General features: G+C 35.0%; 1 protein-coding gene across 3 annotated transcripts in view; it reads right to left on the reverse strand.

Moving 5' to 3' along the window:
• Nucleotides 1-8,440: 8,440 nt before the first annotated feature.
• Nucleotides 8,441-18,829, reverse strand: part of LOC142342405 (gamma-aminobutyric acid receptor subunit rho-1-like) — a 44,176-nt gene continuing 33,787 nt past the window's right edge. For all 3 annotated transcript variants that reach the window (XM_075393723.1, XM_075393722.1, XM_075393721.1), the window contains exons 8-11: nucleotides 18,324-18,476; nucleotides 12,780-13,066; nucleotides 11,129-11,334; nucleotides 8,441-8,659 (exon numbers count right to left, since the gene is read on the reverse strand). In XM_075393723.1, the coding sequence (XP_075249838.1) occupies nucleotides 8,491-8,659; nucleotides 11,129-11,334; nucleotides 12,780-13,066; nucleotides 18,324-18,476 (815 nt within the window). In that variant the 3' untranslated portion in view covers nucleotides 8,441-8,490. The remainder of the gene's footprint in view (nucleotides 8,660-11,128; nucleotides 11,335-12,779; nucleotides 13,067-18,323; nucleotides 18,477-18,829) is intronic.

Raw genomic sequence — 18,829 nt, forward strand, 5'->3', positions numbered from 1 at the left:
TCAACGAAATTCAACTACTGGCTAAGTAGCAACTTCTGGCATTTTGACTTCTGGCACTGCAGACTTTCGGCATTTTAAAGTGTGCACGTGAGTGTTTTAACCATGCTTAAAACACGAAACGCGCACGTTTAAAAATGACGAAAGTCAACGAAATTCAACTTCTGGCTAAGTAACAACTTCTGGCATTTTGACTTCTGGCACTGCAGATTTTCGGCATTTTAAAATGAGCACGTGAGTGTTTTAATATATTATATGTTGATACTGATAAAAAAAAACTCAATTTTTTCACCTATACTAGATGCTGTGAATTAATTGTTGACGTTTTGTCTAACAAAATGATCATCTGCTCTGAGCAATAATTTTGGTCAAGAAAGCTGTAATTCTATCAGAAATGAATTCGATCATTTATTTATACCTTTTATATTGATGAGAGGAATCCTCCGTTTTTATGCAGAAAATTTAATTGAAACTGTAACACGAGTTTAGATGATGGTGTTATGCAGTTTTCACCCAAATTTTTTCCTAACTGGTTAAAAGGCATTGTTATAGCTTAAAATCAGGAAAGTAAACTTTTTCAGACAGCTAATTTCCTTATTTAAAAACCTATTGAGTTTAAAATAAATTAGCCCAAAAATGTTTCAGTTTAAAACTTTAGATGTTTGTTATCTCGGGCTGACCATCCAGAGCATTGCAGTACTGAATCAGTGTGAATCCATAGACTGTATATAGCCATTTTTACACTTGAACATATTATGTTCATGTCAAAATATAGACTGATCAGTCTATTTTCAGAGTAAAATTGGTATTCTGTTTTTAACCTGATTTTGATCTGTCCATTACTATTTTCATACAATTATCAGCTTAATTTTTTTTATTCTGTACCTCTTGTCAGCTTAAAGCCATTCTGTTCGAAACCTGTTTCAGCTCTGATTGTCAGCCTAAAATACAATGTTTTTAATCTGTTTCAGCGATGAGTGGCGGTCATACCACAGGCAAATTCACACCATTCTGCATCACACCACTGCCATATCCACACCATTCTGCATCACATCACAGGCAAATTCACACTATTCTGCATCACACCACAGGCAAATTTACATTACTCTGCATGACACCACAGGCAAATTCACACCATTCTGCATCACCTATAAAGTCAATTCCCGGATCAATTCACCCCCCACTTACCACTACCATTAACTCACCCCCTAACTTAATTCACCCTCATCGCCCCCCCCCCCACCACCACCACCCACCACTACAATTGGTTCACCCCCCACCATCCCCCCACCCTTGAATACACCTTTTAAGTGACCTGGGACATCGCAAATACACCTGTAAAGTGACCCGGAATATCGTGAACACACCTGTAAAGTGACCCGGGACATCGTGAATACACTTGTAAGGTGACCCGGAATATCGTGAACACACCTGTAAAGTGACCCGGGACATCGTGAATACACCTTTTACGTGACCCGGGACATCGTGAATACACCTGTAAACTGACCCGGGACATCGTGAACGCACCTTTTAAGTGACCCGGGACATCGTGAATACACCTGTAAAGTGACCTGGGATATCGTGAAAAAACCTGTAAAGTGACTCGGGATATCGTGAATACAATCGGGATATCGTAAGTGACCCGGGGCATCATGAATACACCTGTAAAGTGACCCGGAAGGTCGAGAATATACCTGCTCTGGTTATACAATTATGCGAACGCACCATTAACGCTCCCCGAACGCACCCCGAACGCTCCCCAGACAGATCCCGAAATATCCAGTATCAGTGAAAGTAGCAGTGTGCACACAGTATGTAGTATGTATGTAGCTGTTTTAACTGGTAACTTGTCCTTACAGCAAAATGAGTGTATTTTGTATGCATTTTTTTCATGCTTTTTTGACATGCTCAGCATGTTTGAACTTTTTCGAAACTTTTACAAAAGTAATTTTACACTGAAATTATTCTGATCAGTCTGAATAGCCGTTTTGTTTTTTTTCTGGGTATAATGACCAATTTTTAATGTAAACAAGCTGTTTCAGTACTGGTTTTACAAGATAATATTGAGATACTCAGGTTCAGTACTGAAATACTCTGGTTGGTAATCCGGGGATACCATCAAAATGACCTTTTCACCTTGAATATTACCATCATTTTCTAAACACACGAATACATAAGTATTCCAAACTATTCAACTGCTAAAGCCCAATTTTGCAAAATACAAGACAACAATCGAACGCAGAAACCATTGGTCGACAACAACCCATCCAAACTCTGAGTAGAAACAAAAACTGTGTTTTTTTGAGAAACCATTTTGACTCCAAATAACCCTCTTAGAGAGTAACAACAACAACGTAACAACAATGAAATTATCTTTAAAAGTACAGAATAAATTACCACTATCGCAAAGAAACATGTGAAAGAACAATTACAAAAATGATGATAAAAAGATCAACAACAACAAAAAGTAGCCGTTCGAAGCACAACAAAAACTTTTTTAACAACAACAAGAACAACTGTAGCAGCAAAAAAAAGAAAGGGTCGAGACAGCACAATTTTTGACTAAAAGCAATAATCAAACCTGACTAAAATTTCGCTAAGAATTCAGCTTTGATTTTAAGTTGAATTAAACTGAACGTCAAAGTAGGTTAGCACCCCTAGTTTTACGAAGTAACTATTCATTTTTTGTTGCCTTTTTAATACTTAATAGTTTCAGATAAAATTTTTACACAGTTCATCTCATTGGCTAGTAATCTTGCCTACTTATGACATTCAGATGATACGTAATGGTAACTTACCAGATACCCCGACGTAAAGTTGACGGACTCCATACAATTTTTGTTGTTAAAAAAATCTTGCCTCAAAATGTGATATGTTTTCACGTTTGTTGCGCTACGATTGGCTCAACTTTAGAAGTAGGCAGGCTCACTAGCCAACGGTGTAAATTTTTTTCCCGAAATTTAAATGCAAAACTTGGTAGTATTGAGTAAAAATTGAAATTCTTCTTTGTAAAACAATGGCTTCTAAATTACTTTTGAAGTTCAGGATAACAAACAAAACAGCCGCATTAACAAAAAACAAAAACCACGAACCACAACAACAATAACTAGGGAAACAACGACAACAACGGCAATCGATAAAATTGAGAACAGAATCAAGAGCAAAAATAATAACAACAGAAAGAACATGAATAACTTTAACAGGAAAATCTTTTGCTGACCACCAATTTTTTTGTAATCTAAGACAAAATTTAGCTAAAAACTCGATGATCTATTTCCTGGCCTGATTTTTTCTTCATCTTTTTCAGATCCTGAATTTCAAGATTGCACCAATTTTTCCTTATAAGAACTATAGTTATCAGTTCTACAGAATAACCGTAAGTGGACGCGTTCTACTCATGGGATTGAACACCAATCATCACCCCAGAAACAGAATGTAGTTAGTTGAGTTCCTAATGTAGAATCTAAGCTATAGTTGAAGAAATTTGACATTTCTTCTGCTCACTGCGACAAAAGCATTAATTTGAATAAACTGGTAAACTGCGTATAAATTGAGTGTTGCTTGTCTTTTTTTTTTACGTTGGAGTCGATTGGAGTCGAGGTTTTAAACACACGTTATCTGATGTTTATATAGCCTATTCAGGAGCACGTACTATTTTTTAAAAGTTACGTGCTATATAATAACCCATCAATTTCAATTGGGCAAAAAAAACACTTGGAGCAGAATTGATCTTTTTAAGGAAAATTCTATGGTGTAGATTTAACAAGGAGGCTCGTTAATGTGCGTACGCACATAAAGCTCCGACCCCGCTCGTCCACACTCTTGGCTTAATTGGTTACCAAATGAGAGCAAAAACTTTCGAAAGCATGCATATCGTTCAATAAACCATAAATGGGATACCATAAAGCCACGCTAGAGGGCCGATGGAACCTGTTGTTAACAGGACTACTAGAAAATACAATAAAAAAAATCTAATAACAAACATTAATTACGACCAAAACTCGATGTCTGTATTAAAACAACAACAAAATCAAACTCGCATCAGATAAAACCTAAACAAAACGAAAAAAGCTATACTTCAATAGAAAAGGTTTTGGAACTGTCCTCAATGCGACTGGCTAAGAGGTCGAAAAAAAAGAGCAAAAAGGTGCGAAGTTTCCATTTTTTTAAAAAAACATTATTTCAAAGTCATTAATATCAATAAATAATAACTTGAGACCTGCCATGATCCAGTATAGGTCATACCATTACAGAAAGAAAGACAAAAATCGGCAAAAAAGTTCATGTAAACTTTGCGCGTGAAGCAGTTAAAGCCATATTTCTGTCACTGGGAGAATCAAAACTTTCAAATTGCACAATATTGCGAAGTCAATTGGACCTACCATTATTGTTTTCATTTACAAAGAAAACAAAAATCCTTCAAAATGTACAAAAATTTAATCCCAAACTTTTTATGAAATCTCAAAGTAAGAGCAGTAACAAAGCCAAGAAACAAACGGTTGAAACTAAAACCGTTATAAAAAACAAAATATAGCGCACCTGACACGTGTTTTTACCTGTTTTTACAGAGAATAAGCTACAATGTTCAAAGATCCAGATATGTTTTTGAAATCAAATTTTTTCAAAAGCCGTTACAGATAGAAGTTTTTCAAAAAGTTGACCGATTATGTTGCAACACTTGAGGAAGCCAATTGCGCTATGTATTAATGAAACTAAGTCACAAGAGTACAAAAAAAAACAAACACAGGCAGATTATATGACATCACAGTGTTCAACTCACTACAATTTTAGGTTGTTGTTTGCAAGAACTGTAAACTCTTCACTTGCTTCTCTTCTCAACATCAACGGATTTTCCTAATGAAATTACTACGTAGACATCATATTAAAAACAGACCCAACATTTGAACAGTATAGAAATATTGTAGTTTTTTTGAAACGAAACGGTCGAAGACATCAGTCAAAACATATAACGAACCAAGAAAATATTTTTTTAGAGTTAACAAAAGTAGTTGAGACTTCTTATTTGTGGAGTTGATTACTTGATGCCAACAATAAAAGCAAGAAATGGACAGACCAAAATATCATTTTTAAAAGAAATTTAAATTGAAAGTTCTTAAAACAAATAGCTATAAATAAGAGTCTTTGAAAAATTTCAGTTAAACGTCCTTGAAATGCAATTGAGACCGATCTCTATCAAGACTGTGTCGTACAATAACAACAATTAACATTTTCAGATACACCTTTTATCAACGCTTGTGCATTGTTGGTCCCTATTATCCTCTCTTTCAATTGAACTTGTCAACTTTTCTTTGTCAATGAGAGAATTCGACAAGGAAAGAAAATAAACTTATCAAATATTCAATTCTGCTTAAATACAAAAAAATTGAAAACTCGTAATATCATCAAGACCAAGAAGCCTTCAGTTAATTATAAAATCGTTAAGACAATATTTCATAGCTCATAGGAAATGGGTTTCTCCTGTTTCTACTGAGACGACGCCTGAAGTTGCGAAAAATAATATAATTAGTTGATAAGTTAAAAATTCTCTTAAAGAGAATTTTCTTAAAGGAAACTTTCTTAAAACAAACGAAATCACGGTCACAAGAGACATTAGATAACAGGTGGAAAACAATGTCTAGGTTCACTTTTATTTCCTCAAAAACCAATTGAATCTTTGATCGGGGACATATAGTTATTGGCTCACAAAAAGTATAACAAATGAAAGCAAAGCATAAGTCCATAAATTTTTACGAAAACCATTGATCAGTCATAAAAACATTGAGTTTAACTCTGAAATCATAGGGCCTCTATCATTGGGTCTATTTTTTTAAAATAGGATCTGTCGATAATTGAGTCCTGGAATGATATTTTTGTCAGTAAGATACAAAAAAACTATAAAAGCGGAAATATTTTTTAAACAAGGCAGCGCCCCATTACAATCTAAATTCTTTTTAATCATATGGATCCAAGAAGAGATCAAGATCAGCCCTGATATTGCTGCGCGACCACAACTACACTCATTTGTTCAAGTGGTTGCGAAATAGATCGGGTTTCAAACACAACTTTTCAGTATATCAAAAAAGTCATGAAATTTGTATAATTATCGAGTTTGAGATTGCCAAAAACTCGCAGTATTATAATTCCAGAAAACTCTTAAGACCAGTAATTGTGCCACTAGTTTCTTTTGAGCTTACAAAGAATATCAGTGCAGTTTCAAAGTGTTCACTTTCAGAAAAATTGAAGAAAGTGGGCTAAAAAGCGTATTTGCTCCCATTTTTGACGAAAAAGTCAGAATTATGACAAAATTTAGAATTTATTCTAGTCAAAAACACGAGTCCAATCATTCAGCAACCCTAGTGTATCTTTAGATATAAAAAAATTACACTACCCCTAACAATTTTAACATATTTTACCAAAAAATTAACGAAGAATTGGAAAAAAAATACGGAAAAAGTGAATTAAAACCAGGTATTATCGTCTGCTATTCACACAACTTTAAACCTCAGTAACTCCCTTTAAAAATTGAAAATCAAAAAAATCTTATTAATTCCACATTCTAAGCTGGACGGGCTTCCTATTGATACCACTCACAACTTTCTACGATGATTATATCGATCGGCCAAAATTGTCTGAAAAAAAAACCATTTGAGTATATAATTCCTCCCCCCACTAAATTGGCTTACTTAATTGCAGAAATTTGCACTCGACTGTAATTAAAGATCACAACCTATCTTTTTAAATGCTTTCTTAAATATTCTGGTGAACTATACTTATGTTGGCAGCTTTGACACTGTTACAGATCTAGCAGCGAGAAAACATAAGTTCAATTCACACGAGTGAAATGTGAAAACCAATTACATGTTTGTATGACTTACTACTGCGAGAAAAATTCAATGTGAAAAGTACTGACGAATTATCGCATGTGTAGTTCATAAATTGGTAAGTGTTGCTCACAGCCCTCCCTCCGAAGAGCACTTTTTGAGCCTTAAATGATGAATTTTTCTGGTTGTCTATGGAGCTGAGTGTTGCTCAGTAATGTGGCAGATTTTGCCTTTTCTGTGGCGCAGCGATTGGGTCAACCGTGAGTCGTTGATTTATTCATGTTCCTCTCTAAAAAATCCTTGTCTATGTATGTTTGAATGCACCTTCTCACCTGTGTGTGAGTTTAAAAATAGGTATATGTCACAAGGGAACACAGATACAGACTTTGAAGCAACTCGTTCAATGTTTTACGATAAAATCACGAACCATGATGCTCATACATAGACCCAACCTAAAGGCTCAGAGCTTTAATTCAATTTGTGCCCCCACTCCCATCGATATCCTCTCATCTTACTTATATAAAGTCTTTAGATACTAAATCATTATGACAAAATATGAGGCGACTACACTCTAAATTTTTCTCGTGTGGGATCACACGATTTTTTCTCGTGTGATAGTCGCAAGTCGTGGGTTTTCACGCGAGAAAAATTAACTCGTGTGTTAATTTTTCACACGATTTTTCATGCAATATGAAAATATGGGCTGCAAATACTTTCAATAGTTTTGAACCCCAAGTTTCTAATTGCCGGCCAATATGGTTACAAGAAACGTTTTGTGCAAAATTTGTAGTTCGTGCGAAATCTTTCAAACTTCACCAAACATTCTGGAAGAAGAGGCCAACGGCTAATTTTTTTTCTAAGGGCAATGATCTCACTCGAGAAAAATTTAGAGTGTTGGTTAAGTCCCAGACCCAAGTCACTTCTGATCAGACTATGTCCGGACTCTGATCTCTGTTCAGACCGGGCCAGACCGAATGGCTTCTCATCAGATTTTCGTGCGACTCAAGGATAAGTGCAATCTTGGTGCGACGTAGCCACATGTGTGCAATCAAATTTTTCGTGCGACCTTTGTGCAACCCAATATTTTGTGCGAATTTAGAGCGACCAACGCCCCCTATGATCACATCGCCCTCTAGACTTCGCCTGTTATCCGACCATTCTCTAATCACCACTTAGAGTTTGTATAAATTATGCAATGCCAACCTATAGAACTCTGCCTATGCTATAGATCTCAACCTAATTTCGCATAAAGTAGAATATCTTGTTAAGATTAGGACAAGACTAATTGCGAAAAATATTAACAAAAACTATTTCAAAGTGCTTGCAATTTTGATAATATATCGCCCAAAGCGGTGGTAAAAAAACTGCAGTGAAATTAAAAACGTCAGTTATTGCTCTGTGATCAGACTTTTGTGCGACCCTTGTGCAGACTTACGTGCACCTGCAACATTTTCCAGGACCTGTAATTTGGGTCACAGTTTACCCCCCGTGTGCGACCCAAATCTATCTGATCAGAGGTTGCTTGAGTTTGGGACCTCAACCTGAGTGTTTTTGCATTTAATATGCACCCACTAAGTTGGGGGAGGGGGCACAAACGGAAAAGATACAAAGATTGCTCAAAATAAAAGTAAAATCTGAATTTATTAGTAATTTTTAGCCAAGTGTGAAACTACTACGATTGAATATAATACTTATAGAAATACCAGTACATCAAGTTAAGCACAAAATACGAAAGCGGGAATAAATATCTCGAGTAGGTGTCGATCAAGTCAACGTTGTGTGCTAAGCAACTGTCTCGTGAAGACTTTCTGTCCTTTGATCTTCTGCACGAACACAACAACCTGAAAAAGAAAAACCTAAACAATACCGTCAAATTGATTGAAATTGGAAATCCGCACGAATTCTTGTCATTTAATTGGACGTTTTGGCAAAATCCTGTTAAAAACCGTTTGTAATTCTTAAATCCAATGTTTGAAAAATTTGATGGTGTAAGAGACCTTCCCATCTTTTCTCCAGTTTGAAAGCATAACTGTCAACCCAGGGAAATCAGATTATGATCTGGTCAACGTCATGATCTGACATCAAAACACCAAGATATCGATAAGGATGCAAGTTTCCGCAAGTAAAAAAAAATCAATGTACGAAACATGCCAGTGGACGTGGGATTCGTGACCCCGCTCACTTACAGTTATTAAGCAAACTGACAAGTACCCACTGTACCAAAAACACATGGATTATTTCCTTACCTAATTATGAAAAGAGTTTATTTGCCTAAAATGCTAAAAAAAATTTATCAACTTATCAAGTGGTTGCTGTAAAATTAATAAATATATCTTGATGACAACTAATCAAGTCCGTGTGAAGAAGACAAATTCGTGATGACAGAGCAATGTACTTTGTGGTGAGGTGTATCAAGCATTGTTTCATTGAGAAATTATTTTTATGTCAAGTTGTGTAAAAAATGAAAACAGCAACAAGACAAATGCGCAGGATTTTGAAGTTGTAATACTTTTGGCTTCAAAATTTAAGTTTTACCGATGAATAAATAAAGGGTTGACAAAAATTGATGTTATCAGAGAAGTAAAATGGATCTGTTATCTGGACACTTCCAAGTTTTCCAGTTGCCTACTTAAACTCAAGAAAAAAGTCTTTTTCTAAAGATCGTACATCAAGAGTCAAACATGGTCTTTCTATGCGTATCTTTTGTGTGGTAAAAAAAACCTCGAATTAATGAAACTAGAAAAGTTACTTGAAAAGTTTGTTCCAATTAGCCTTGACCGTCGTAATTTATAATGTAATCAATGGCCGCAGACCAAATTAAAAACTCAATTCAGAGCGGAGCATTAAATTAAAATGGAATAAGCATGCTCAAAATTGTGGACATTAATTCTATAAAAACGCGAAAATTTGAGATCAGTGGCAGAGTTTTGTAAAGATTGTCCGCAAATTTATTGTCACTGTTGTCCAAAAATTAACCATATTTCTTCCACGCGAGAAGTGGTGACAAAACTTTGTCACTCATGTTCGCAAACGCGGACAACACTTATTTGTAGGATTGGCGACGTAATGATAAGAGTGGGACGATTAGAGTCGTTTTTCTCATATTTTTCAAATATAAAGCTTCGAATGAAAAGCAGTTTGTTGGTTGACTAGTAGTTCTTCAGAATTGCGACTAAAGAAGCATACTTGCTGACAACGTACAAAGCAGTAGTTCGCAATCGAATAGCACGTAAAATATTTAGATGCAAAAAAAACATAACTTCGGGACTGCTGATTTGGCAATAGCTCGATGTATTGAAATTTAGTATTTTTAGTAGAGAAAAAGTTGAAGAACATGAATTTTTGGGTCAAGCAAAATTCCAATGCGAGTAATTTGAACGAATCTAACAGCGTCAAAAATTGTGGTCTGCTATTTGCCAAAGTCAAGCTATATTCATATATGCCCTAGTGAGACTGCCAACAATCACCCAGGTTTTAGTCCAGACCCAACTTGAGCTATGATCAGACTATCCAGACTGAAATGACCTCTGATCAGACTTTCCAGACCGAAGTAACCTCTGGTCAGACCTTCCAGACCAAAATGATCACTGATCAGACTTTCCAGACCAAAATGTCCTCTGATCAGACTGAACCCAGACCTTTGTCAAGACTATAGTGCGCTTATGGTCAGACCCAAATTCAGACCATTGTCCAGACTATAAACAGACTATGATCAAACTTTCCGGACCAAAGTGACCGCTTTTCAGACCAAACCCAGACCTTTGTCCAGAATATAGTGCGCCAATGATCAGACCCAAATTAGGACCATTGTCCAGACTATGATCAGACCTTCCGGACCTAATTGACCGCTTAACAGACTCAATCTAGACCAAATCTGGAAAAATGCACATTTTTTCTGTTTCAAAATTAAAAGTAAGCTAGAGATTTGTTATACAGTCCTCTCTTTAATTGCAATTATTTAAGTTACTACAATACAAAATATTTTTATCTGACTTAATATAGAGGACTGAAAAAATCAGAAAGTAGATATTGTACTTTTCATGATTTTTTTGTTTTTCCAATACTTTCTTGAAATTTTGGTGCGAAGTTTTCTGTGGTAACTGAAACCTTTTTTATGATTCAATGCAAAAGAAAATTTATATAAAATTTCTTGCACAAGTCTTCTGTTTTTCTTGGTGATGTAGATGTGCGATACTTTCGTTTTTGAGGAGTTTTTATACTTGCCGGGAAAGTGCACAGAGTTTTTATGCATATAAAATTTAGTAGGATCACTAAAAAGTTTGATATTGGGAAACCAGGGAATGAGACACCTGAATAGGGAAAACTTGATGATCTTTGAGTCATTCTGTGGATCGTCAGCTGCGCTGGTGATGACTTTAATGTTACCCTCTGCTGTCGTGCCCTCGGATGACTCGGCAGACGGCTTTCGACTGCTGTTATGATTGGCGACTGACGACGAGGCTATGCTGTTATTTCTCAAACTCTGTCTGTCTGAATCACCAACGCTTCGTCTTTTCTGAAACAATTCAAAAACAGTGAATTTTCTTAAATTGTAGTCGAAACAGACAACACGAGGCAGCGTAAGAGTAAGTTAATTAACAAACAAACAAATGATGCACAAAAAGAACTCATAATACAGGAAGTTTGAAGATTTTTTCAAAAATCTATAAGTCACACTGAGATAGAATTCGATAATCGAATGACGGTTTTCTGTAATCTCCTTACGGATAAAAATTTTTATTTTTTTTCTTAGTGACATTTTGTTGAGTGATTTTACTTTTTTATTTTAATTAATAATAAGTGTGACGAGGTGACTGTTGGTGAAAATAGACTGAAACCATCCATTAACATATTAAACTGCAATTTAAACGAAAAGTAAATCAATAAACACAAGTAACCGAGCTTTTAACTGAGAAAAGTTGGATGGTAATAAACACCGGTATGACAGTATGTAAGTGACCCAGGTTTAGGCCACTATATAGCTATGAAAAGATCATGCTCGGTCCAGGAAAAGGAATTTGACTATGCGGCTAGATCTTGTGTTTCTAGCCAATATTGACTCCTACCCTCCTACTAGACATATAAATCCTCTTAATATACCGAGGCCTAAATGCGGGCACCCCAGGGTCAGGTGGTAAACATATCAACTGCGTGGTCCAGACAGTAAAACCCACTCAAGAGGTTAAAATCCAATTCTTATTTCCATCACCTCGCCCGGACGCACGAACTTGCGAGTTAATATAAGAAATATGTACGTCCGGAATCACTAGGTTCCGTTACTAAATAATAGAGCTGTAAAGTTGGTTTCTGGCCATGCCAGTAATGCAGACCCGCGCTCTTCTGGTGTTACATTTTACTAGAATTCTAAGGTCTATTTCGAGGTTGTGTTTTCCTTCATTTACACAGTGAAGAGAACCTTGTTACACCCTGCCATGTCATGCAAGATACTGATAATCCTCGCAAAAGTTTAAATATCTTACCTAAGGTCTTGATGAGCCGACGTTTTTTGGCAAACCACTGCAGGATTCCAACAAGATCTTTGTGATGTATGCCAAAAGTTCTTCGCGCAACTTGTTATCATCTTCAAAAATCTTGCAAATCTTGACACTTGTGTGGCTATTAAATACAGACCACACGTTTTTCGCCTTTGATGATCTGATAGTCAGCAAGTTTCAACGAGGACTCGACTTCGGCATACAAACATAGTTTATCAAATTTTTGACTAAGATTAACGCTTGTTTTTTAGGATCGAAATCCAGCTTATATTTTGTTTTGGGTTAGAAGTGATACAGGCCTAACAAGCATTAAAACTGGTGTAAACATGCAATTTGCAAATCGGCTGGAAAAATTACTCATATTTTTGCCAGTAGAGATATCTTGCAAGATATTCTTCATCTTGCAAAAATCGAGTCCTCTCGTCATTAGGGTCATTTCGCGGGGTATTTACTAACTGAAACTCACTTTACTCAGAGGAATTTTATACGGACTCCGCTCCTCCCCATAACACTCAGAAAAGCTCACAAAGTCATCATCTTCTGATTGCTGGAACAGGTAATTGTACGTCTCTGGGTCGTAGATTCCCCTCTGCACGTTCAGATAGCATACCATTGCGAATTCGATCAGAGAGCAGAACACGAAGAAAAAGCAACCGGCGAAGTAGACGTCTATGGCTTTCATGTAGGATATCTTAGGCATGTTGTTGTTGCTACCTGTGATGATTGTCAGCAAAGTCAGCACTGTCGTGATTCCTAATAAAAATAGACGGTCACTTCCCAGTCCTCTGTTCCGCTTTTTAAACTGTAACATATTTGCAACATAAATACACACACATCAAGCCAAAATGCCAAACCAGACCAAACAATTACCCTAATGTTGTAAATAAGTAATCTCTGCTTAATCTGCATTATCTTTTAAGTCTGTTTAGGTCGCCATAAATAACTGTTTACTTCTATGTAAGAGAAAAACTAATAGTTTAAAGAGTTTCGTTTGATTAAAAACTTTGTTCGCTTGAAGTACATCTCTGGCCACATAATGTTATGTTTAAGCAAGAGTTCTCAAGAAAAAAGCTTATCTTGTGAGGGTTTGTGAGATCTAAAAACCGGAAATTTATTGAGGCATGTAATTTATTGAGATACGGTATTATAGTGAGGTATGGAATATTGCCAAAAAATTTCAACACTTAGTAGTCGTTTTTATTAAAAAAATAAGAGGAAATTGAAACCAGCTGTGCTTCGAACAAGAAAAGTGCCCAAATATTTAATAGCCATTTTTTCAATGGAATAAGAGAGAAGATGAGGAATGGAGAACGAGTAATAATTTGAAGTCCAAAATTGGAACTGAAAAATAGGTTTTTAATCCCTCAATTCACAAGTACCGTTAAGAATTGAAAACGGGATCTGCTCTCACTTTTAGTTTTAAAAATCGATTGCCAAAGGCATGGATTGCTAATTTCAAATCGCAAGTCTTGTCAGAAAACCTGAAGAATTTTAGCTATTAAAATAAAAATAGGAAACTATCAAAACTAAATCAGATAAAACTACTTGAAATCAATGAAAAAGATGAATTACGTGAACATACAACTCAACAAAAAATCAATAGTACCTGCCACTACTGAGGTTAACTCACGAGACAGTAAGACGAACAGTAAATTCAGTTAAACTGCAGAATTACACTATCAATTTATGAAAGCTGTTTTAAAGATGGAGAGAGGAAATGAGCTATTTTGCGCACGATTGATGAACCATTTGAAACTTTCCTTGATGCCAACACTACAAAGAGACAACAAAAAAAGCCTAACTCAAATTCTTTGATAGAAAAATTAATAAAAAATACGAAGTGGTAATTCTAATAATAAGAAACATTAGACAAAAGCTTCAAAGTTTAAACGAAGGCTTTTATTAATGTCAATGCAAGCTATAATTAAAAAGCGTTACTCACTACCTCTGCTTCTGAATTATATCTCGCATTGGTATTAACTAAAGCCTTAAATTAAACTTTAAAGCTTTTGGTCTGATGTTTCTTGTTAACAATCAGAAGGACTGCAAAATACAAAACTTATATTTTTCTTTGAACAAAGAGTACGTAGAAAACAAAAACAGAAAGCAAATTGCCACATGTGTACAAAAATTCGCTCGGTAAATCTATTAAATTGTTGAAACACTTTTTTTTACCTTAAAATAAACTAAAAAGGAAAATATCGCAACTCGAAATTGATCGCTTTTTCTCTCTTCAAAAGTCTGGAGTGATTAAAATCACCTCTCCAATTTGATCACGGAAAGAGTTAAGGCTTCTCCAATTTATTTCAATACAAATTAAGCTCTATTTGTTATAAAAGAAACAAGATTAACGACAATAATAGATCCACAGGGCTATCTATATCTATCAAACTTTTTAAAACAAGCAGCTAGAATAAACATTTTTAAAGTAAAATTGAATTTTTCTGCGTCCCGGCAGTGAAAAGACAGGAAAAGTAAAAAAAATGCATACTTTCAGCCTCGTTCGTGTCTCAAATGAACAAATAGAAGATGTCTTGTCAACAATCAATTCAGATTTTCAGTGGTTTTCAAATGTTGCCACATTTGCATCTCTCCTCGGAAGAGATGGATCAGCCAAATTTGACTCAATAAAAAACCAAGGTAGCTTGAAATTTCTAACCTCCAAATATATTTAGATGTTTGAACAACAATTTACCGATGCATAAGGCTGTCGAGTATAGTGTATTTTACACACTTTACCGATTCTATGCAGAAATGACAGAATTTAATTGAATTACTGACGTCAGTTCCTTCCAAAACTAACAAACTAACAGGGCAATTGAAACTAGTAATCAGGACTTCCTTTTACTAAGCTAAAAGTGAAACTTCTTTTTTCAGATGTTTGACTGGAATCCATACATCACTCTCAAGCATTTCAAGACAATTGTATTTCACTGAGCACACTCAGCGCTAACACTAATAACAGTATTGCGTCTTCTGAGAAAATATTTATCAGAAACGATGATTTTCTTGAGCCTTAAAAATGTTTCCTGCAATCAAAAGGTCTCAGTAAATTGGAGCTATAGGAGGGTATGTTATGTGCATGAGCAAAACAAGAGTAGAATCTCACACAATTTTAAAAAGATCTTTATCAACCCAATTGAAAGCAGAACCATTTTTCCAAAATGTGTTTGATATTTGAACACCTATGATCCTTGAAATTTTGTCGGGTCAGGAAAATTTTGAAAACATATCTAAAATTCTAAGATACAATGGTAAAATCCATTTTTTTACCGCAACAACGAAAGAATTAGGTGAATTATGAAACCTAATAAGTTAACTTATAAGTCATGTAACTTGAAGATATGTGACGCTAAGTCTGAGGCTCGAAATTCAATAGCCAACACGATAGTCTCGTTCTCTACCAGGTCATTACTAAAATGGTTGACGATGAGTTTATGAGAATTAAAAAGCATATTGTTATTGTTTCAACACCAATTAGGGGGTACGAAATTTATGTTCAACTGGTTTTTGTTCGGTTAGTTTTGGCCGATTGACATGTTTATCTTAGAGAGCTGTGAGTGGTATTAATAGAAAAATTTCAGACGCAGAAATCAAAAAACTAAAAAGTTTTCTTTGAAATTCGCTTTTTTGAGGAGTTTTCCAACTTTATATTTTCTGTGCACAATTGTTATTGTGTCCACATTTAGCGTCAATTTTGTTATTTTTATGATTTTTGTATAATTTTTTTTTTCAATTTAATTTTTATGCGAAATTTTGATCAATTTTTTTCAGTAGTAGTACTAGTACTTACTAGACCAGCACTAGACCAGCATTTTTTCCAGCAAATTTTTTCCATGTTTTCTGTTTTTTTGGTTCAACTACACACCACTCAAATTTCATATTAATGTCGTATTAAAGAACATACTCATTTACTTTCAAAAGAGCCCAGTGAACAATTAGTTTGTTTTCAGGGAAAAGCTCATTGTTTTTTATTTCTTCGACACCGTGTTTTCGTAAACATTTATTGAATTTTTCAATTTAAAAATGATGCACTTTTTGTACTTCTCAAAGTTCTATTGGCATCATAAAGTGGGTTAAATTAGCTTACCTAATGCTTTGAGTTGATACCTAGTGGCTGTTGCCATTATGAAATTTTCGAAAATAAAGATAGTTTGAAAGCGGTACCCCTTTTTTATATTTTTATCTGTAAATTTGTACGTCAATCCAAATATTTACACATCCCACATGTTTCATACTGAATCAAAAAATGGCTGGTGGCTTTACGATTTACTATTGCTTTCACACGACTTTGATACTCAGAGTTTTCTTGTGAAATTCGTGAGTTTTTGGATATTTATTGACATTTTTGGCTCATTTTTAAAGTCTTGTCACTTCATCACTACAACGACAAGTCCAATTGGAGTTGAACAGAAGTTCAGATTGGTATAAAAAAAAGACTTCAGTGAATAATTTATCGTATTAATGGCTTTGTCACTTTCTCGCATTTTTGTATTAAATTTTTGGTTATTGGCTTTGTCTGTCGTTATTTTTGTAGTGGTAAGATATATACTGATTAGTGACAAGTTGTATTGACTTGCTATCGGAATAAAGTTATCTATTTTTCTCCGCTGAAAATAAATAATTTTTGATGGCTTTGTTATTACAAGTTTTCTTATAATTTATCTGTTTTTTGATATTCATTAAATTTATTGAAGTCACATTAAAAAATGTCAGAATCTATTGTTCTTAAATTGGACATAAAAAAGTTCTCCATGAGAAGTTTTTCTTTCTAATATTTTTCTTGAATAATTAATAGTTTTCTATGGGTGTCTAAATAACTTTGCTAAATGTCTTCTATTGATAAGTGTTTTAAGGATTTTGATTTTGTTTGCTTTCATAAATATAGGAATATTCGTTGTCAAACAGTCTTGAAGCTCACTTTCGATTTTATGTTTTAATCGATAATTTATGATGTGGACAATATGAATTTTTTAACAATTTTGTCAATCATCAGTTTTTGAGGTTTTATTGGTTGTCTTTTGCAATATTTTCATTAGTAAAAGATCCAGTGATTTTCAAACGAGACCAATTAACATAAATAATCTTACAGTTATTTTCTAGCGGTAATAAAATATAGAAAAGCCTCAATAATATTGAATAATTTTCAGGGAGGAAAAAAGGTTTTTAATGGCTAAAATCTTTTCTGTTTTCTTAAAGTCTTTGTAAACTTGTCAGTGTTTCTCTATTTAATGTTGTTTCTTTAAATTCTGTCCTGTGGCTTGGCTTAACCAAAGACATGTCCGATTGGTTTTTTGAGACGTAACATATAAGTCTACCTTCTTTTTTAGTCAAAAACTGATGGTTTTCAAGACTTTTGAAATTAATTGGATGCAAAAATTCAACAGATTTTTGAAAAAAAATTCTTCTTTTTACGACCTGTTGCTTTGTCCCACCAAAACAGTTACCATATGCTTTCTAGTCAAGGTCATGTTTATTTGGGTTGTTTAGGCTTCATTTGAGGCCATTTTCACTTTGTGTGGTTGGGTGTTCGTGTTGGTGAGCGGGCGTGTGTGTGTGTATGTGTGTGTATGTGTATGTATGTTTATGTGCGTCTGTATGTGTAGGTGAGTGTGTGTGTGTGTGTGTGTCTGTGTGCGTGCGTGCGTGCGTGCGTGCGTGTCTGTATGTGTGTGTATGTGTATGTATGTTTATGTGTGTGTGCGTCTGTGCGTGTGCGTCTGTGTGTGTAGTTGAGTGTGTGTGTATGTGTGTGTATGTGTGTGTATGTGTATGTATGTTTATGTGTGTGCGTGCGTCTGTGTGTGTGCGTCTGTGTGTGTAGATGTGTGTGTGTGTATATGTGCGTGTGTATGTGTGTGTATGTGTATGTATGTTTATGTGTGTGTGTGCGTGTCTGTGTGTGTAGATGTGTGTGTGTGCGTGTGTGTGTGTGTGTGTGTGTGTGTGTGTGTGTGTGTGTGTGTGTGTGTGTCATGTATCTAAGCAAAATAATTGTGAATTATATAACCTAGTGCAGCCCTGGCGGGTACAGATGAAGTGCCGACCCAGAATGAGACCCAGGAAACCATCACTATCAGTGCAGAGGGAGCATACATCTGTATGAAGAAGTAGAGAGTATTCCTCACAAATGTAAATTGCACTGCGAGCGTGGACCAGCTACCTAAAACATGTCACGAAAGACGAAATCAATTGAAATTGCGAACAACAATACAAAAATACAAAAATAATTTTTCCAGAATTCAAAAACTTGCAAGATTTTTGCAAGATTCTTGCAAGATTTTGAGTCCGGGCTAAAAAATTTTTTATTGAATTCGGTTTTGTAATTTGTTCAATAAACAAAAATTTGCTTCAAAGATGTTTTCTAAAACATTTGTAACCTGATTTATTTTTGGCCTTGATTGATATCTTGTAAGATTCTTTCAAGAATCTTGCAAGTTTTGAATCAGCTTGCAAGATTTAAATTCACTCATCACTAGGGAATATTCTAATTAAACAGCAATTCGGACTGTAAGT

Source organism: Convolutriloba macropyga, chromosome 7 (genome assembly GCF_964194025.1).
Source record: "Convolutriloba macropyga chromosome 7, txConMacr16.3, whole genome shotgun sequence".
Taxonomy (NCBI): domain Eukaryota; kingdom Metazoa; phylum Xenacoelomorpha; order Acoela; family Convolutidae; genus Convolutriloba; species Convolutriloba macropyga.